The 16,705-nt window shown below is 51.8% G+C and overlaps 2 protein-coding genes across 4 annotated transcripts in view; one reads left to right on the forward strand and one right to left on the reverse strand.

Moving 5' to 3' along the window:
- Window positions 1-424: 424 nt before the first annotated feature.
- On the reverse strand, window positions 425-1,492 carry CLDN23 (claudin 23). The gene has a single exon (XM_042871778.1). The coding sequence runs from the start codon at window positions 1,380-1,382 to the stop codon at window positions 681-683; it is 702 nt and encodes a 233-aa protein (XP_042727712.1). The 5' UTR covers window positions 1,383-1,492; the 3' UTR covers window positions 425-680.
- Window positions 1,493-4,969: 3,477 nt separating this feature from the next.
- Window positions 4,970-16,705, forward strand: part of PRAG1 (PEAK1 related, kinase-activating pseudokinase 1) — a 29,000-nt gene continuing 17,264 nt past the window's right edge. The window contains exon 1 of one of the 3 annotated variants that reach the window (XM_042872143.1): window positions 4,970-5,780. The gene's annotated coding sequence lies outside the window, so the exon portion shown is untranslated. Of the gene's footprint in view, window positions 5,781-14,372; window positions 14,396-16,614; window positions 16,662-16,705 lie in introns of those variants that run through there. The other 2 variants (XM_042872141.1, XM_042872142.1) reach the window with 2 other exon arrangements.

The following is a 16,705-nucleotide window of genomic DNA, read 5'->3' on the forward strand; positions in this document are numbered from 1 at the left end:
AAATGTGGCCTAACAGTCCTGTAGGCAATCCCAGCCAGGCTTGGCTCCTGCCCTCTTTTGCAGGGATTTTATAGCACAGCTGTCTCTCACAAACCAGTGGGACCAGTTCTACTGCCTCCCACTAAGCTAACTATGGAAAGAGAAATATGTGCTATTTTTCTTCTCTGTGACTTTCCCTCCCCTCTCCCTCCCAAAGTGGCTGTGCTCAAGGAAAGAGAAACCTTCTCCTGAGCTGCTTTTAACCCTGGGGGGAAAGTCCTTGGGGAAGGCACCTGTAAAAGCCACCTGTCCTCCTCCAGACCTTTCCTCCCTTCTCCAGGTGAAGCACGGTGGGGCAGGGTTGGCGTGCTTTGCTGGCTCTCAGCCAGTGTGCCTGGCAGAGAGCCCATAACTACTTTGCAGAGCAGAGCTGTTCCTCCTCATTTATTTTGATGTTTGCTCAGCCCTAAAGAGACATTTGGGACATTTGGTCCCCCACCCTGCAGGCTGCACAGCACTAACTGGTGGCCTGCTCGCATGAGAACGCTGCAGCTGCCTTAGCCCTGCATGGCACAGGGGACTGAGCTAAGAGCTGCACAGAGGGGGTGGAGACAGGGCTGGAGCCAGTACAGCTTTGGCACGGTTGCAGAGCGGGGAGCATGGCTGCCTGCAGAGCTTCAAGATGTGTCACTGTGCTGGAACTACAGGTCCGAGTCACAAGGCAGGGTGCTCCTCCCACGCCGCCCATCTCGCTCATTCTCCAGCACATCCCAGGGGTTGCTGTAGGCCCCAGTGATGGAGCGTGTCCCAGGCTCCAGAACAGGGCTAGGGGGAGTTTTGGATGCCCTGCGCTCCTTGCAGCAGTGGTGGAAGCTGAGGGTGAGGGCCACTCCCCCCAGGATCTCCAGGCAGCTACCCAGGTAGCTCAGCACCAAGCTGTAACCCACAGCCAGCGTGGCACCAGAGGGTGCAGGTAGTACCTCCAGCTCATGGGTGTACCAGGAGGCAGGCACCAGGCTCAGCAGCCCCGGGAGCAGCAGCACAAGCCCCGAAGCACCAGCCAATGCGTGACGGGGTTCCTTCTGCCAGCACCGCACCCCCAGGGCAGCCACCACCAAGCCCAGCACTGTGAGCACCAGTGAGCTGGGCATCAGGCCTCGTGCCACCTGCACGGGCACCTCCTTGAAGTAGCCCAGCTCATCCTCCTGCCCGCAGAGGCGATCATGGCTGCTCTGCCGCTCCCTGCACAGGTCCCAGATGCCCTGCTCCAAGATGAGGTCGGAGGGCTGATTGGGGATGAGGCTCACCTGCCTCCAGTTGGGTGTCAACGTGCCTGTCAGTGTCAGCAGGAGCCCGCAGGGGCAGAGCACCAGTCCCACGATCATCACGGCCGGCGTCCGCATGCTGGGAGAGTGGGCTCCAGGGTGGCTCTCTGAATCCTGCCGCTTCTGATTGCTGAAAGCTGGGATTCTTGTGCAGCAGTGCCTGGTGAGCTGGGCAGGCTGTGGGAGCTGTGAGCTGCAGGAGGAAGTGCAGGCAGGGAGGAGCCGGCAGGCAGCGGGCAGGGCTGGCTGGCACCCAGCCGGCAGCATGGGCACGTGGGAGCCCCTGGTGCTCCACTCCCCTTTGCAGGTATATTGGGGAAAGTGAATTTATTGGTGAAAGCATTAATTCATCAACTTGCAGAATTGGTAAGGATCCTGCAGTCCTTCACCAGCTCAAGAGACCTTCCTGGCCTTCATCTCCTTGCTCTTCCTCCCCATGAGCATCACTCCTAGTTCCTTCTGTGAGCCTTTCCTCCATAAAACGCCCAAGTCTTGGGCATTTCACAGTTTCCCTGAATTTGTGCCAGTCACGCTGGGTCCAAGAGAGGGCAGCATTCTCTGTGGATTAATTTGGGATGATTCATCCCAGCCAGGCTGACTGCAGGTCTTCACCACAGCATGTTTGTGCTGGTGGCCTCGGGCACCTTAGAATCACAGAATTATTAGGGTTGGAAAATACCTCTAAGAATATCTAAGTCCGACCTCAGCCCATCCCCACCATTCCCATTTACCATGTCCCTCAGTGCCACATCCACACTGTTCCTGAACACCTCCAGGGACAGTGACTGCACCACCTCCCTGGGCAGCCTGTGCCACTGCATCACCACTCTTTCTGAGAAGAAATTCTTCCTAATATTCAACTTGAACCTTGAGGTTCCCTGAGGGTTCTCTTTGGCTCTGCGAGTGCCACACCACTGGGGAACTCATTGTGGAACTATGAGCCATGGAGCTCAGCTCCTGGTGCTGGGAAGTTTGCAATTAAGCAGTGAGTTCAGGTGTAAGAGCCTGGGCCCTTCCAGTTGGTTAACCCAGTAGCATGGGATGTATGCCCTTGGGCTGGTGCCCAGTCTCCTGACTGTAGGCTAACAATAAGCAAATTGGGTGATGTGGCCCTGATGCTTGGTGTCCTGCCCTGAGTAATCTCAGGGAAGGAAATAGAATTAGCAGAGCTGTTTCCCAGTGCTGCATTTATAGATTGTTCATTTCTTCCCTTTTACTTTTTAATGAGGGGGTGTGAAAAGCCATTCGAAGCAGAGACTGGCCCTCTCTTGCTCTGGGGAAGCATTCAAAGCCATCTGGTTGCAGAGATAGCGTGGGCTGGCTGACACAGCCTTCCTTCCCCCACTTCCCCAGCTGCTGGGTGGGAAAGCTGCCTTACTTGGTGCTTCCTCCTTCTGCAGGGCTGTGACTGAGTTTTTCCTACCTACCTAAAGCCACATCTTTAAGATCCTGATGAAAACTTCATCTGGGCCTATTTGAGTGGGCTTGTGATTATTTAATCCCTGCCTCCATTAGTGTCTGCCTCGGGCCATGGTGATGACAGGATACAGCTCAGTATAGGATCGGTGGCTTTGGGGTTACATCCATATGGAGCTGAGCTTGGTGTGAGAGCTGGGCCATGCCTGATGGAATGGGCTGCCCAGGGAGATGGTGGAGTCACTGTTCCTGGAGGTGTTCAGAAATGTGGAGATGTGGCACTGAGGGACATGGTTAGTGGGCATGATGGGGTGACAGAGCTGGGGGTTGAACTGGATGATCTTAGAGGTCTTTTCCAACCTTAATGGTTCTACAATTTCACAAATGGGGAAAGCATGCCACAGCAGTCTCCCTCTGCCACCCTTGCTCTGATCCAGTTCAAGCTGTGTTCCCTTTTAGAGGGAAGAGGCAGTCCTGCTCCATGCTGAGCATGGGATGCTGAGACCAGCAGGACACATTTTCCCCTCTCTCCTCTGTGCCGCAGGTCTGCAGCAGCAGTGGGATCTCAGCATCCTGTTTGCTGTGCTGGGAACAGCCAGGCTTGTTTAGCAGCAGCCTGCAGCTGGCAATTCCTGTTTACATCCTGCTGACCCTGAGGCTTCACCGGCCTCATGCACAGTGAGATAGTGGGGCTGTGAGGCTGGAAGGGGCACCAGGTTGGCTCAGTGCCCTGCAGCTTGAATCCCCACCAGCCTTTGTGTGATGCCAGCTGGGTTATGCCTGAGCCCTGACCATTTGTTCTCTCATTATGGGAACTTGCAATGGCTCTGGCAGCCCCCTGCATTTGAGGTTGTTTAGACTTGGCTGTCTGAGCCTCCATCCCACAGGGAAATCTTCTTAGACAGGTGTCCAGGTGGATGGACCCAGTTCTGGCTGCTCTATTTAGCTGGTTTTTCTTCGAGAATGAGGAGTGGGGGTGTTTCTAGGAGTTTCAGGGTTTCCTGCCAGCTTGCCTTTAAGCAATATCCTGGCTCTGCACTGTGTACCCAGCTGCAGCTGCAGTGGGCTTCTCTCAGACAAGCTCCTGCCTGGGCACACTGCTCTCTTTGTGCCTGCTTGCAGGACACCAAGGACAAGCTCCTCGGCAGGACAGAGTCTGCAACCCATAAGTGACTAAGGAATGGGCACTCCGTGCCCTTCCCGCAGTTTGGGCTCTGGTGTGCACCCAGCACAGATCCAGCTCTCAGGCCATGGCTTCTGCTAGTAGATTTATTGGCTTTCCATTTACCCATTGACCTGCCGCCTGCATGCTGGAGATGGCAGCCCCAAGGCTGCGCTTTAGGGGGGTCATCAGTGCTCAGGGGCCGTGCTGGGCATACAAGGGCTGTGAGATTTCCCCTCTGTGACTCAGGACCATGACTCAACACTAGTTTACCATACATAGGCATGGTCTGTAGGAGTCCTGGCTGCTCCCCCCCAACTCAAAACTCAGCATGAGGAGCTGCATACACCCCTGCAACCTGGGGAGCGCATCCCATGACTCCTGCAGGGAGCAGCAGACCTCAGCTCTGCCTCTGCAGCCCAGCTGTGACAGAACCAAGCAGACTACATCCTGGGAACGAATTGTTGAAAGCACGATTAGACTCCCCCCAGGTGTTCACTCATCTGTTAAACTCCCTTGCTTCCAAACCGCTGCATTTGGGCTTGTCAGATTGCCTAGCGTTTCTTCAGAACCTCAGCTTCCTGTTCAGACAGTGATGGAAAAAGCGCTTTTGCAGTTATTTCTATTTTAGCCTGCCTCACTTCTGAAATGGCTGAAAGTAGTTTGGACGTGAGGTTACTGCTCTGGGGTTTTGGGGTGTAGACAGAGAGAAGAGAGCTGTGTATGGCTGCTGCGCTGCTAATGTGGGAAGCTAAGGGCAGTGCTGGTGCCCACGGGTGCTGAGCATGCGGCAACAGGCAGGGTTGTGACGGGGTTCACTGAGCTGCTGTACCTGTGACTCACCCACACGTACTTTGCTCTCTTTGGGCTGAAAGGCCTGAACCCAAAGCACAGCTGGTTTATGGCTGTGGCTGCCTGTGCTGCTGTCTATGGGTCAAAACTCTTGGCATATGACCATGCTGCAGGAGGAAAGAGCTGCTTAAACCGTTCCTATTGAGAATGGGTGGATGAATCTCTTGATTTAGGCCAATGGAGTATTCCCAGGGCTGTTTTTTTTTCTTCTAAATTAGCTGTTTCTTTTAGTTTTGCCTACTTGGATCATACAGAACCAGGAGATGGCTTCCTTCCATCACCTGCATGCCTTGAGCATAGCTGTGGTACCTTTGCTGGGATTGTTGAAGCTGCAGCATGAGTTACAGAATCACAGAATCAGTAAGGTTGGAAAAGATCTCTCAGATCATCACGTCCAGACACCAGCTCATCCCCACCATGCCCACTGACCACATCCCTCAGTGCCACATCTTCAGAGTTCTTGAACACCTCCATGGACAGTGACTGCACCACCTCCCTGGGCAGCCTTTGCCATTGTATCACCACTCTGTCTGAGGAGAAATTCTTCCTAATATCCAACCTGAACATGCAATGAACATGCAATATGAATTAGCAGGGAAACAAGGGAAGAAATTAGATATTCTGGAGCAGCAGCAACTTCAGAGGAGCATCAAGCACAAGCAGCAAGACAAAGCACTTTACAGCTGTGTGTCACACCCAGCGTGCATTGTTAGACAATAGCCATAAATTATTATCAGAGCTTCATCATGAAGGAAGGCATGGAAAACTGCCAACCTATGAGCTGGGGGGGGGGGGGAATGTCTTCATTCGCCATGGTTCCAGTCTTCTCATAGATTCACTGTATTGAGGGCACCACAGGCAGCCCTGTCTGGAGGACATTTTGCTGCTGAATTTCAAAGGCTGCTGCAAAATCATCAGGGCGTGAAAGCTCTTTATAAAGAGTCACAGGAATCATCTATTTTCCTTAAAATGAAGAAATTAAGATGGCACGAAATGGTTCTTAAGAAGAAGCATGTCTGCTTCTTAGCCTACATATCAGCCCGGAGGTACGTCTGAATGAATTCTTGCATGTTGATTTTCCAGGCACCGAGTTATGGATCTCTAATTTGCCTTTAACCCTCTCAAACAGGGCACTGTGCTCATTCTTTGCCTTGGTCCTGCTCCAGGCTTCCCACAGTTCTTGGAGAGTATGGCTTGGGAACTGGAGATGGCTCCTCCTCTGATAATGGGTGTTGCTATAGCTCACACACATTTCACCCAGCTAAAAGTTCGTGAACCTCATCTTTCGCAATCCTGGCCCATTTCCCGACCCCTTTTCTGTTCATCGTCAAGGCTAAGTGCTGGGGCAAGGCTTTGGCTTAGTAACTGAAGGTGCCTAAGAGAGAGACTGCAAAGTTTCGGATAATTTTCTTTCTATCTTGGTGCTTTGTGGAGGGTAATTGATCCTTTCAATTCAGTAGAGTTATTCACCTCTAGATCCAACTTGTATGTGAAAGACAAATGCAAGAAAGGCAGTAGTGTCATCATCTTCTTCCATTTACTTTGCTCACGTGACCAGTAGTGATAGTCTCACCCACCCTTCAGTCCTTCCTCTTCATCCTCCAGTTGTTGCTTCTCATGCCCATCACTGGCTTTGCAGCATCTGACCTGTTTTTCTGCTGGTAAATGATCATTGGCATGCCAAACACTGGGCACAGAGCTAGCTGATTCAATCTAAAGTCTCCTGGAAACATTTGAACTGTGCTAATTCTCAGATCTTTGCTCTGCTCTGTTCTTTTTCTCTGCCCTCTCCCTCTGTAAAAAGCCACGTGCAAGGAATTGCTTCTGCAGCACTGAGACCTTTAGCCTGGACATTAAGACACTGAGTCTATAAAAGAATATTCAACACGTGCCAAAGCTGGGTTATTTGCCTGCAATAGGAGCACATCTGTAAGTGCCCTTGGCCACAGCACTCCTTTGCTCTTTGCATTCTCTGGGCAGGTGTTGGTGCTCGGCTGAGCAGCCACATACTGTGGAACGTGCCATGGAAACACAACACATGCAGAAGAGCTGGCCCTGCATTCTTTCCTCAGGCCTGCTGCTGCATTGAAATAGCCTCACTAAAACGTCTGGGCTTGCAAGCTTGTTGCTGATCTTCCCAAGCAATAGAATTTGAGATTTTCCAGCTGCGGCTGGGAATGCTTGCATTCTTTCCCATGTGTAACCTGGGTGCTGGTGTCTGTTCCTTTGTTTTGCTAACTTTACTACCACAGCAGCAATTAGGATAAGGTGTAATTATAAAGTTTGCCCTGGGACATACGAAAGACCATTGGGCTGTATTCCAAAGTCCCATGTTTTAAGCTCTTTTCTGTCCATGACAAATGCTTGATTGCTGGGTAAAAGTGAGAAGCTAGAGGTTACGAAACTATGAGTTGGCACTGAGGTTCATGCTCCCTCCTTTATCCCTCAACATCCCTCTAACTACCTCAAAGCAACTTGCAGGTTCTCCATCATGTCCAAATTGTAGCTTAAGTCCTGTCAGAGCAACTGAGGCCTGAGAACATGGAGATGTGTCCTAGGGGTGAGTGGGAGAAGGGAGAAAGGGTGTTCCTGACTTTCAGAGATGACCAGGATCATCCAGGCAGCATGAGTGAGACATTGGATTCCTCTTGCTGGTACAGAGAATCATAGATTCATAACATCTTTAAGGCTGGAAAAGACTTCTAAGATTATCCAGTCCAACCACCAACTCACCCCCACCATGCCCACTGACCATGTCCCTCAGCACCACATTGTCACAGTTCTTGAAGACCTCCGGGGACTCCCTGGGCAGCCTGTTCCAAAGGATGGGAACTGTTCCCACTGGACACATTTCTAGAGGTGGCAGAAGGGACTACAAGCAGAAGGCTCAGCCTGGCCTTTGGGGGATGGAGTAAGAGGCTTGTTTCCAAGGCACACCCTAAACCTAGCAGCAAAAGACCCTTTTCTTCTCCAGGAAGCTCACTGCAGACTTGGGAAATGGTGTTAGTTTACAGCTTGGCCTCTAAATAAACACTTGGGTGCCTTTGCTAACTGCCACCGATCCTCTTCCCTCAGTGCTGATTCACATGGGCCTGCCTTGTTTTTGCATGCCAGTGACGTCTGTGGAGCTGGGCAGTTATCAGGAGGCAGTGAATCACCTGAAAAATCCGCTAACCTCATTCTGCCGGAACTCGCCTTACTCACAGGACAAATTCCAGCTCTCAGGTTCCTTTGACAATGTTCTACCCAGAAAATATGCATTCCTGGCCACATTTGGGCCTGTTTCAATGTGAGACAAAGGCTCACAAAGCCAGGAGATGAGACCAGCAGCTGTGCACCTTTTGCAGGGCCCTGGGCTTTCCCTTCTGTCCAGAAGGAGGCTGCTTTCTGTTCTTGATACTTACTTTTTTGAGAAGACTTATTTATTTTAATGACAGAAGTTCCTTTTTGTTTCTGAGCTTGCCTGTCCTGACAGTCCCAGTGCTGACAAGACTCTCACTCAGCTTGTACCAATCTTCTCTCTCCATAGGTGACATATGCTGAAGAGGGAATGCGTGTGTCCTGTAGTTGCAGCTTGGGAAGGATGATCTGGAATAAAGCTACTAGGTGGCAGGTCCAAAATGAGCCATGAAATGGTTCTTCTCTACACTCAGTATGAGGCTGCAGATCTTGAACTGGACATTAGGAAGAAGTTTTTTTTTACAATAAGAGTAGTGAGGCACTGGCACAGGTTGCCCGTAGAGGTAGTGGAAGTCCCATCCCTGGAGACACTCAAGGTCAGGCTGCACAGGGCTCTGTGTGACCTGATGTAGCTGTAGGTGTCCCTGTTCACTGCAGGGGAGTTAGACCAGATGACATTTTAGATGACAGATGGAGTCCCTTCCAACTCAAACAGTTCTATAATCTGCATGCTGTAGGATGCTGTGGAAAGGCTATCGCATTTGCCAGTGCACTACAGAAAACTGAAGACATTCATGGGAGAGAGGTCTGGGAATAGTACATCCGAATATGTCAGCTACGATCCAAGGAGTCCTGTGAGTTTGCTGGGGGCCAGGAGGCTTCCATACACCCATACATTTGGTCCGTTGCTGGAGTTTTGCTTGGATGCTCTTGGGTGGGAATGTCACTGCGGGCCCCGGAAGAAGCACAACAGTAGCAGCAAAGGATGATGCTCCAAGGTATAGGAAGATGCAGACATTTCTGGTTTGTGGTGTTGACCCTTAAGAGTCCTGGTTGAGAGTCAGAGGCAATGGCCCTGATTATCATCTGTGCACAGCTGGACCTGTTCCCATGTGCCTGCTGGGTTAGGGCTTCAGAAAATGCCTCTGAAATACAAAGGGTGTGAGCACGTGGAAACTCTGATGTTTCCTCACAGACATGCCTGGCTTACACGTGAGCCAGCCGATCTCAAGGTGTGGCCGTTAGCTACCTGAGTTTTGCTGTTCACTCTAGCTGCACTGAAGGCATAATTTGCATTCAGTTGTCTCCAGCCTCCTGCATGGCACTGCTGACTTCTATCCTGCAGGAGCAGCAGGCCCCAGAAAAGCAGATTGTTTCCATTTGTACCCTGCTGCAACCGGGACAGAGAAGACTAGATGCAAGGGGATTTGTCTGATTTACCTACTGTCTCCCACTGACTCCATTCTGGTGAGGGGAGAGGGTGGTGTAGTGCTGTGCATTTACATTTAGAAGAAGAGCACTCTTGCCTTGAGTCCTGTTTTCTGTGGCCCAGGAGGCAAATCATTTTGGTGCATTGCATAATTTACAAAGAAAAGCCGAGCAGTTGCAGTACCCGCAGGGGTCCTACCTACCCTACCCACCTCCCAAAGAGCTTCACTTCCCCTCCTCGATGGCAAAGGAGATGGAAGGCTGCAGCTTTCGCCTTCCCCAAACCCTTCCAGCAGCCCCAGGCTGACGTGTTCCCTGGGGCCAAATTGGCAAGAAAATGGGCACAGATGCTCTGGCAAGGAGTTATGAGAGCTGCTCAGAATCTAAGTGGAGCCATACTGCATGGTGCTTTAGGCTAACATCCTGCCCATGGTGCGGGAGCCCCAGGACCAGCCAGCTATCATGCATGGGATGCCTAGAGATGGGGGACTCAGCTCCATGCTTTGGCTTTGACATTCCCAAGATGGGTTTGAAGGACCCATGTTCCAGGCTGCCCAGGGAAGTGGTGTCGTCACCATGTTTGGAGGTGTTCAAGAACAGTGGCACTGAGGGGTGTGGTTAGTGGGCATGGTGAGGATGGGCTGGATTTTGGACTGGATGATGTTATAGATCTTTTTTTAATGATTCTACAATTCTATGACCTTGAGGCATTTTCCTGTGTGAGGGCAGTGCTGTGTTGTTATGGGTCCATACAGCCCTAGGGAGCCAGTGAACCACACGTGATGATGAAAAGCAGCTCCGATTGGTTGGGGGACTTTTGTTAGCGGAGCTAATAGGGAGAGCAAAGTGCCTCTTTGGATCCTTCAGCTTCATCCTGTTCATTCACCTCCTAGCCCCACTTTTGGGAATGTTGTTTTTCATCCCTCTTTTGTTTACCCATCCTGGCCATAGAGGAATCAGTCCTTGTGTGCTATCAGCGTCTCTTTCTGTTTGGGCTAACCCCAGTGTTCTGCCGTGTTTTCATACTTCTCCTATCAATGCAGGCACCCCGGGCACCAGGAACTCTCCTCTGCTTTCCAGCCCATGGCTGGGGGCACATCGCTGGCATGCAATGTAACCAGGGCTCTGGCCACGGGTCACAGCACTCTGTGGGAATCCGATAGGTGCCAGCCCCCATAGCTCAGGCCATACATAGCGCATGCCATGGATCACCTCAGGCTGCTGCTCATCTTTTGGGGGAAGTGTGTTTGTAGGCTTGCTGCCATCCCCTAGTCACGTCAAAATCAGTCCCAAATATTCTCTTTGAAGCTTTTTGAGTGGTGCTGAAGTGATCTTGCCTTCAAAGCAGTTGCTGGAGACAGACAGGCTGCTTAAAAGGCATTTGAGCTCTCTCACATCTCATGTTCAGGCTGCATTAAAATTTTACCGTGCCGTTTCACACCTCAGATGAATCACAGTTGCTCCTGAAAAGGGTGAGAGAGGGGGGAATGCATGCAGGGAAGGGGCTTTTGAAAAGGATTATTAATGCACGGAGATGCTTTGGTGTCTGAGAGAGGCCCTGAATGGCAGCTCTGCGCTGTTTTTCTCTGCGCTCATTAACACAGAGCGCAGTGAAGGGAGGGCGAGATGCCGCTCAGTGGGGAGGGGACGTGAGAACAGAGGGAGGTGGGTGCTACTGCCTCCCTGAGAGGCAGTTTCGGGTTAGGAGTTGAACATCAGCCTCCCTTTAGGAGGCTGCAATACGGCAAGTCACTTCTTGACGTGCAAACAATTAAGAGGGCGTGGGGGGGAAGGCAGAGAAAGCAAACACCTCCACCAGCTCCATCTGGCCGTCTCTGCAGCTGCTCACCTAAGGCACCTCTCATGGAAGGAGGTTCACACAGGAAAAACTGTGCTGGGAGCCTCTGGTTGCTTCTTTACCTGCATGAGCACCAATGGCTCCGTGCATCCCCTGATTTCTTCCCACTGAAGCTGAATTGTGCCATTTCCTTCATTTCAAAGGAGAGGAAGGTGCACACAGCCTGCGTCGACGCCTGTCACCCTGCTGACAGCATGAGAGACAAACAGTGGTTTGCCTTGGCCAGAAAACTTGCCTTGCAAAGAAAAAAGCCAGCTCAGGGCTTTTCACTTGGAGAGAAAGGGAGTGAGAAGAATAGACTTGAAAGCAAATTCCCGTGTTTTTTTGCTTCGGGTGAGAGCTTTTCCCACGCTCCATTGGAAGGCGTGCAAGAAGTGAATGTTTCCCAGTGCCTGTGAACACCAAACACCACTGGGGAGCAAGAGAAAAAACAAGTCGTATTGGAGAGAGACAGGAAACTGCTCTCCTGCAGCACCCCATGTCTGTTCCTTCCATGGCAATGGCTCTCCAGACCTAGTAATGCTCTTTGAGTATTGCTGGGATCATCACAGAATCATAGAATATCCCAAGTTGTAAGGGAGCCACAAGGACCATCAAGTCCAACTGCTGGCTCCACACAGCACCGCCCAAAATTCAGAGCATGGGGGATGAGGCAGCTCTGTGATGGGGCTGGGAAGAGCCTGGTGGGTTGGCTGCCCAATAAACTGCTCGGGAGGTGCCCAGCATATGGCCTGAGGACGATCGAGGGCAATTCACCAGCTTTGCTGGACCCATTATTCCCCAACTGTGGGATCCTGGGGTTAAACAAAGCAGCTGTGCCTCATCGCTGGTGCTTCTTCTTCCCATCAAGTACAGTTTGGCTCCTTTACCCCCTATATGTTCGCCTTTGCTCTTGCTCCCAGACAGCCGTGCTGCTGAGCACCGCAGCCTGCACGCACCCGTATCTGCCCCCAGGATCTCCCTTTGTTTGGCTGCCAGCTTTCAGCACCTGCATGCACGCCTGCTCTTGCTCCCCAGTGTGGTTCATCCTTCCCTCTCCTGTGGAAGTGGGGTTTAGCTAGGTTCGGGGGGACCGGTGCTCCCATTGTCACCCACTTGAATAGCAGCTGTGAGTGGCATGGAAGACACAGCCGGTTGGCGGCTTGGCTGTTTGCAGATGAAGTGCTCTTCTTCTACCTCGGGTGGGAGAGGAGGCCGGGGCAGCTGCGGGTGCCCTGAGCACAACACACAAAGCCCACTTGTTATCAGCACTGTCATACGCCTCTGCACTGCCTTCCCCTTCCCAGCCCCTCCACGACTGCTGCATCCCAAAAGCACAAGCTGAGCATCCATCAAAAGGGCCATTATCTGTGATTTCTTAGCAGCCACTGTTGCTCTTCGGCAGGGAGAAAACAGCCCCCCTTTGCTGCAGCCCCCCAAGCAAAGGCATCACTGTGCCAGTCGTGAATGGGCACGGGGCTGTCGGTTCTGCATGGGATTTTGTTAGTGGTTGAGATTCTATAAGGTAGATGGTCCCTGTCTACACTGTGAACCTCCAGATGTGGTCAGTGATTCATTCCCATGGTGGGTGGTTCTGAGACTACATTAGGGTTTGGCTAATAAGGCTAATCATTTTTATAGGGGTTTGGATTTCAGGACTTTTTTGGATCCTGGTACCTACGTACCCTGGTCCCAGGGTACATTCTTCCTACGAGATGCAACATCCATAGGGCCAAGGAGAAACCTTGGGAATGGGTCAGCCCACACACCTCTGCAAGAAAGAGAGAGGAGAAATGCTGCGTGGGAGCTTGCAAAAAGGGGCATGGCAAACAGAAAAAATGGAGTGGGAGAAGGTACAGGGTGCACAGAAAGGCCAGTTCCAAGTATACGTGCCTCAATATTGCAATTCTTGGCCATTGATAAAATGCCATCATGAACAACACTGAACGCTGTATTGAAAAAAATCATGGGAGATTACAGCCACCCAAAAAGCTGTCATCGTTGATTTCAGTCCAGAACAACAATAGTTTTCTGAAAATGTGAGGGTGCACTGTTTTCCTTGTCTTTGGACATAAGAAGAAAATGACTTTAGAATGAGAAAGAATGGCCTCAAGTTGCCCTCAGGGAGATTCAAATTGGATATTAGGGAACGCTTCTTCTCGAAAAGAGGTGATGCAGTGGCACAGGCTGCCCAGGGAGGTGGTGGTGTTACCATTCCTGGAGATGATGAGGAACCATGGAGATGTGGCACTGAGGGATGTGGTCAGTGGGCATGGTGGGGACTTGGTGAACCTAGAGGTCTTTTCCAACCTTAATGAATCTATGACTTCACTGGAACAAATGAATTTTCACTAATCTATAACCCCAAAGCCTCTGGCATGGGAAAGGATTTTCCACCTGGGGTGGACATCTCAGGACAGTCTACCCCAGAGATGGGGACTCTGTCATTTTCTATGGCAATCTCCAGCTGTGGATGGATGGGCCAGCCAGACCCGGGGAGCTGCCAGGGAAACTGGCAGTGAGCACACAGGCTCCTGGCAGCTCTGGAATGCTCCAGCTCCATTGACTTGCAACAAGGGTCCAGTTGAAAACCTTTGTGATTGAGGCACCTGTGTCCTCAGGTGTGTAACCCAGGTGGTGCTGATGACTTTCCAGAGTGACTTTCCCTTTGTGCAGATGAAATGTGGCTAGAAAGAAGGTTTCAGTCATGATTAATGTGTTTCTGAGAGTGAATGCACTCATTTGAGTGAGTGCACTGGCACTGCAAAGAGATGCAGTGAATTGGTGGTGAGCAAATGAGTGCTTTGCTTGAAAGGCGAAGTGGGAGGTGTGTTGGGCAGACTTCTTTATAGCAATGTGGCAAGCGAAGCGGAGGAATCCCGTGTTTTCCTGCGATTCTTTTAATGTGGCGTTTCTGGGCTGTTTTAGTAACCGATCACACGTGGATCTGGAAAAAGCAGAGCATGGAGAGCCCCGAGCTGCGCGGGGAGGCTTTTCCTTTCCCTGCAGCCCCACTCCTCAGATCCCGAGTTGCTGAAACGCTCACAACCGCACAGCACGGAGGCGGCGGTGGGCTGCGGAGCTCCGCTCCCGCTGCCTCCCGGCGGGGTGGGGTGGGGTGAGGTGGGGCGGATCGGGGCGGGGCGGCCGCTACCCCCGGCCCACGCGGAGCAGCGCTCGCAGTCGCCCGGCGGCGGCAGTGCGGAGCGGAGCGCGGTGAGCGCGGCGGGGCCGGGGGCGGGCAGCGCCGGGACAAAGCCGGGCTCGGGGAGACCTCGATGGAGTCTGGGGGGTGGGGGCGAAGCGTCCTCTCGGGAAACTTCGGGCAGGTCGGCGCCTGGGGGGGCCTCGTGGCCGGAGCATCCTCGCTCCGATGAAACCCTGCGGGGCGCATCCGAGCCGCGCCGGACTCCTGCTGCCCGCCGACTGGGAACGTTGCTTCGGCTGCGGGAAGGGGATCCCGGGCTGAGCGGCGCAGCGCCGGCTGTGGGCCGGGAATGAGGGGTTTTCCCCGACTCCGCTCCCTGCCTTTCCTTTGTGTGGTGCTTTTTTTTTTTTTTTTTTTTTGCTTTTTTTTTTTTCCCTCCCCCATTGCTAGCTCCCATCAGGACACTTGCTAACTACCTTCGGGTGATGCAGAAGCCATTAGAGCTGCGAACTTCCCGGCTTCCTTCCCGGCGTTCAGCATCCCTGCATCGTAGCACGTTAATTTTTCTTTTCTCGGTCGGGTGGATAAAATGAATAATGGGGCGCTTGGATCATTGCCCCCTGACTTGGTGAGCAGCCCACATCTGAAGGCAATCCCCGGCTTGATGAAGGGCTGGTTGCTGCTTGCTGCATCTGAAAGGAAACGAAGTGAGAGTGCGGTCATGTTTAAAAAGATGTGGGGTTTTGTTGTCATTGTTCTTCTCTGGCAAATAATGTGAATTTTGTAGAAGCATGAGGTGTTGGGTGTGTGTCTAAAAGTGATTGGAGTCTGTGAAATCTACGGAAAAACCTGTCTAAAACAGTCTCTTCTCTGTAAAGAGTGAGACATCCTCCTATCTGATTTGTGAATCTCATTGATTTCCTTTTTGTCAATTTATCAGCCTGCCTGACAGCACCAGCCTGCAGGTACCTTAAGCAGTAGGAGCCCCCTTAACAAGGGGGCCAACTGGATTCAGCTGATGCTTTTGGGCCAGCATCTCTCCCATTTGCTTTGTTCCCCCTGAGCTCTTACTGGCTCTCCCCCCTTTCCATCTGGGAGCCAAGTGCCCGTGCTGTATCCAGAGAGGATCAAAGTGTGACAGAAGTGCATCTGGTTCTGAAGGTGTACAGGTGCAAAGTTGTCTGTAGCCATAGTGTTGTGTCTGCATGGTGAGAGCCTGGCAGGATCAGGTGGTAAGATTTACTTCGGTGCTGTTGGTTCAGGGATGGAAAGCGCATGTGCCCTTGGAGACCCTTGGAGGAATCTTGGTTTGGTTGATTTGCAAGCACCAGCTTGCTGGCTAGGAGCTGGTGCCCTGAGGTTGGTGATGCAGGAAAGAACCCCAGAGCGACACGGGGTGCTTCTGTGGCAGGGCACTCACAGCAGCCAGCTGCAGTTTTCCTGGTCCAGTTGCGTTTTCTGATCTTTTCTTCTCTAATCCACTGAGCTCTGTGGGAGTCATCTCTGAAGTATCTCCAAAGTTGTTAGCTGTAGATAGCTACTGACTGAGCGCAATCAGATCTGGCCGTGCAGGGAGGGGGCACAGGAATGCAGGAATGTCTTCCTCCTGGGGCATTTCCTCCTGGGGAAGGAAGATGGGAAGGCATCCTTGTCTGTAAGTAATCCAAGAGCAAAGCGCTTCTCCCTTTGCAGACAATGAATCGTTTCAGCAAGCTGACACTGTTATTTGTGGCTCCTGGCAGAGCGGATGCGAGCTTTCTGCCAGGCACTTGCTGCAATCAGTGCCAGCCCCAGCCCTGCTGCTCGTCTGGCTGGGAGAGAAGCCTTTGTGTGCAGCTGCAGGAACCACAGTGGTGCTTCTGGATGAAGGACAGTTGTTGTCAGTCCCCTTGGTTACAGTCACCGACTCTGGTCCCTGTACCACTGAGGGGCAGTTAGTGGGCATGGTGGGGGTGCGTTGGCGGTTGTGCTTGATGGTCTTAGAAGCCTTTTCCAACCTTAATGATTCTATGATTTTATCTCCATGCTTTTTTCCAGAGAGAGGATGTCACTTTGGGAAGGAAACCTTTCCCACCTGGCTCTGCTCTGCAAGGCTGTGAGCAGCTCTTCCAAGACCTCTTCCCCTTCCCCTTGATCTAAGCCTTGCGTGAGGCTGGTTCTGCACGCTCATTAAACAGGGAATTAAATCATGTAGGAATGCTGCTTGTTTGATGTCTTCTCTCTTGCAGAGTTATGCTTAGAAGTTGAGGCTTTTTAAGTGATTGTGTGGGCTTTAGCTAAGCTGTGAAGAAAGCCTTGTAAACAATGAGCCTTTGTGACGAAGGCAGAATGAGTGTAATTATCACCTGTCCTATTAAAGATCATTCCATTTCTTTTTT

This window comes from Lagopus leucura, unplaced genomic scaffold (assembly GCF_019238085.1).
Source record: "Lagopus leucura isolate 7727_CA_CO unplaced genomic scaffold, USGS_WTPT01 Super-Scaffold_100004, whole genome shotgun sequence".
Taxonomy (NCBI): Eukaryota; Metazoa; Chordata; class Aves; order Galliformes; family Phasianidae; genus Lagopus; species Lagopus leucura.

Coding starts and splice junctions, on each gene's coding strand:
- CLDN23 (XM_042871778.1), bottom strand. CDS start 1,382: ATGCGGACGCCGGCCGTGATGATCGTGGGACTGGTGCTCTGCCCCTGC.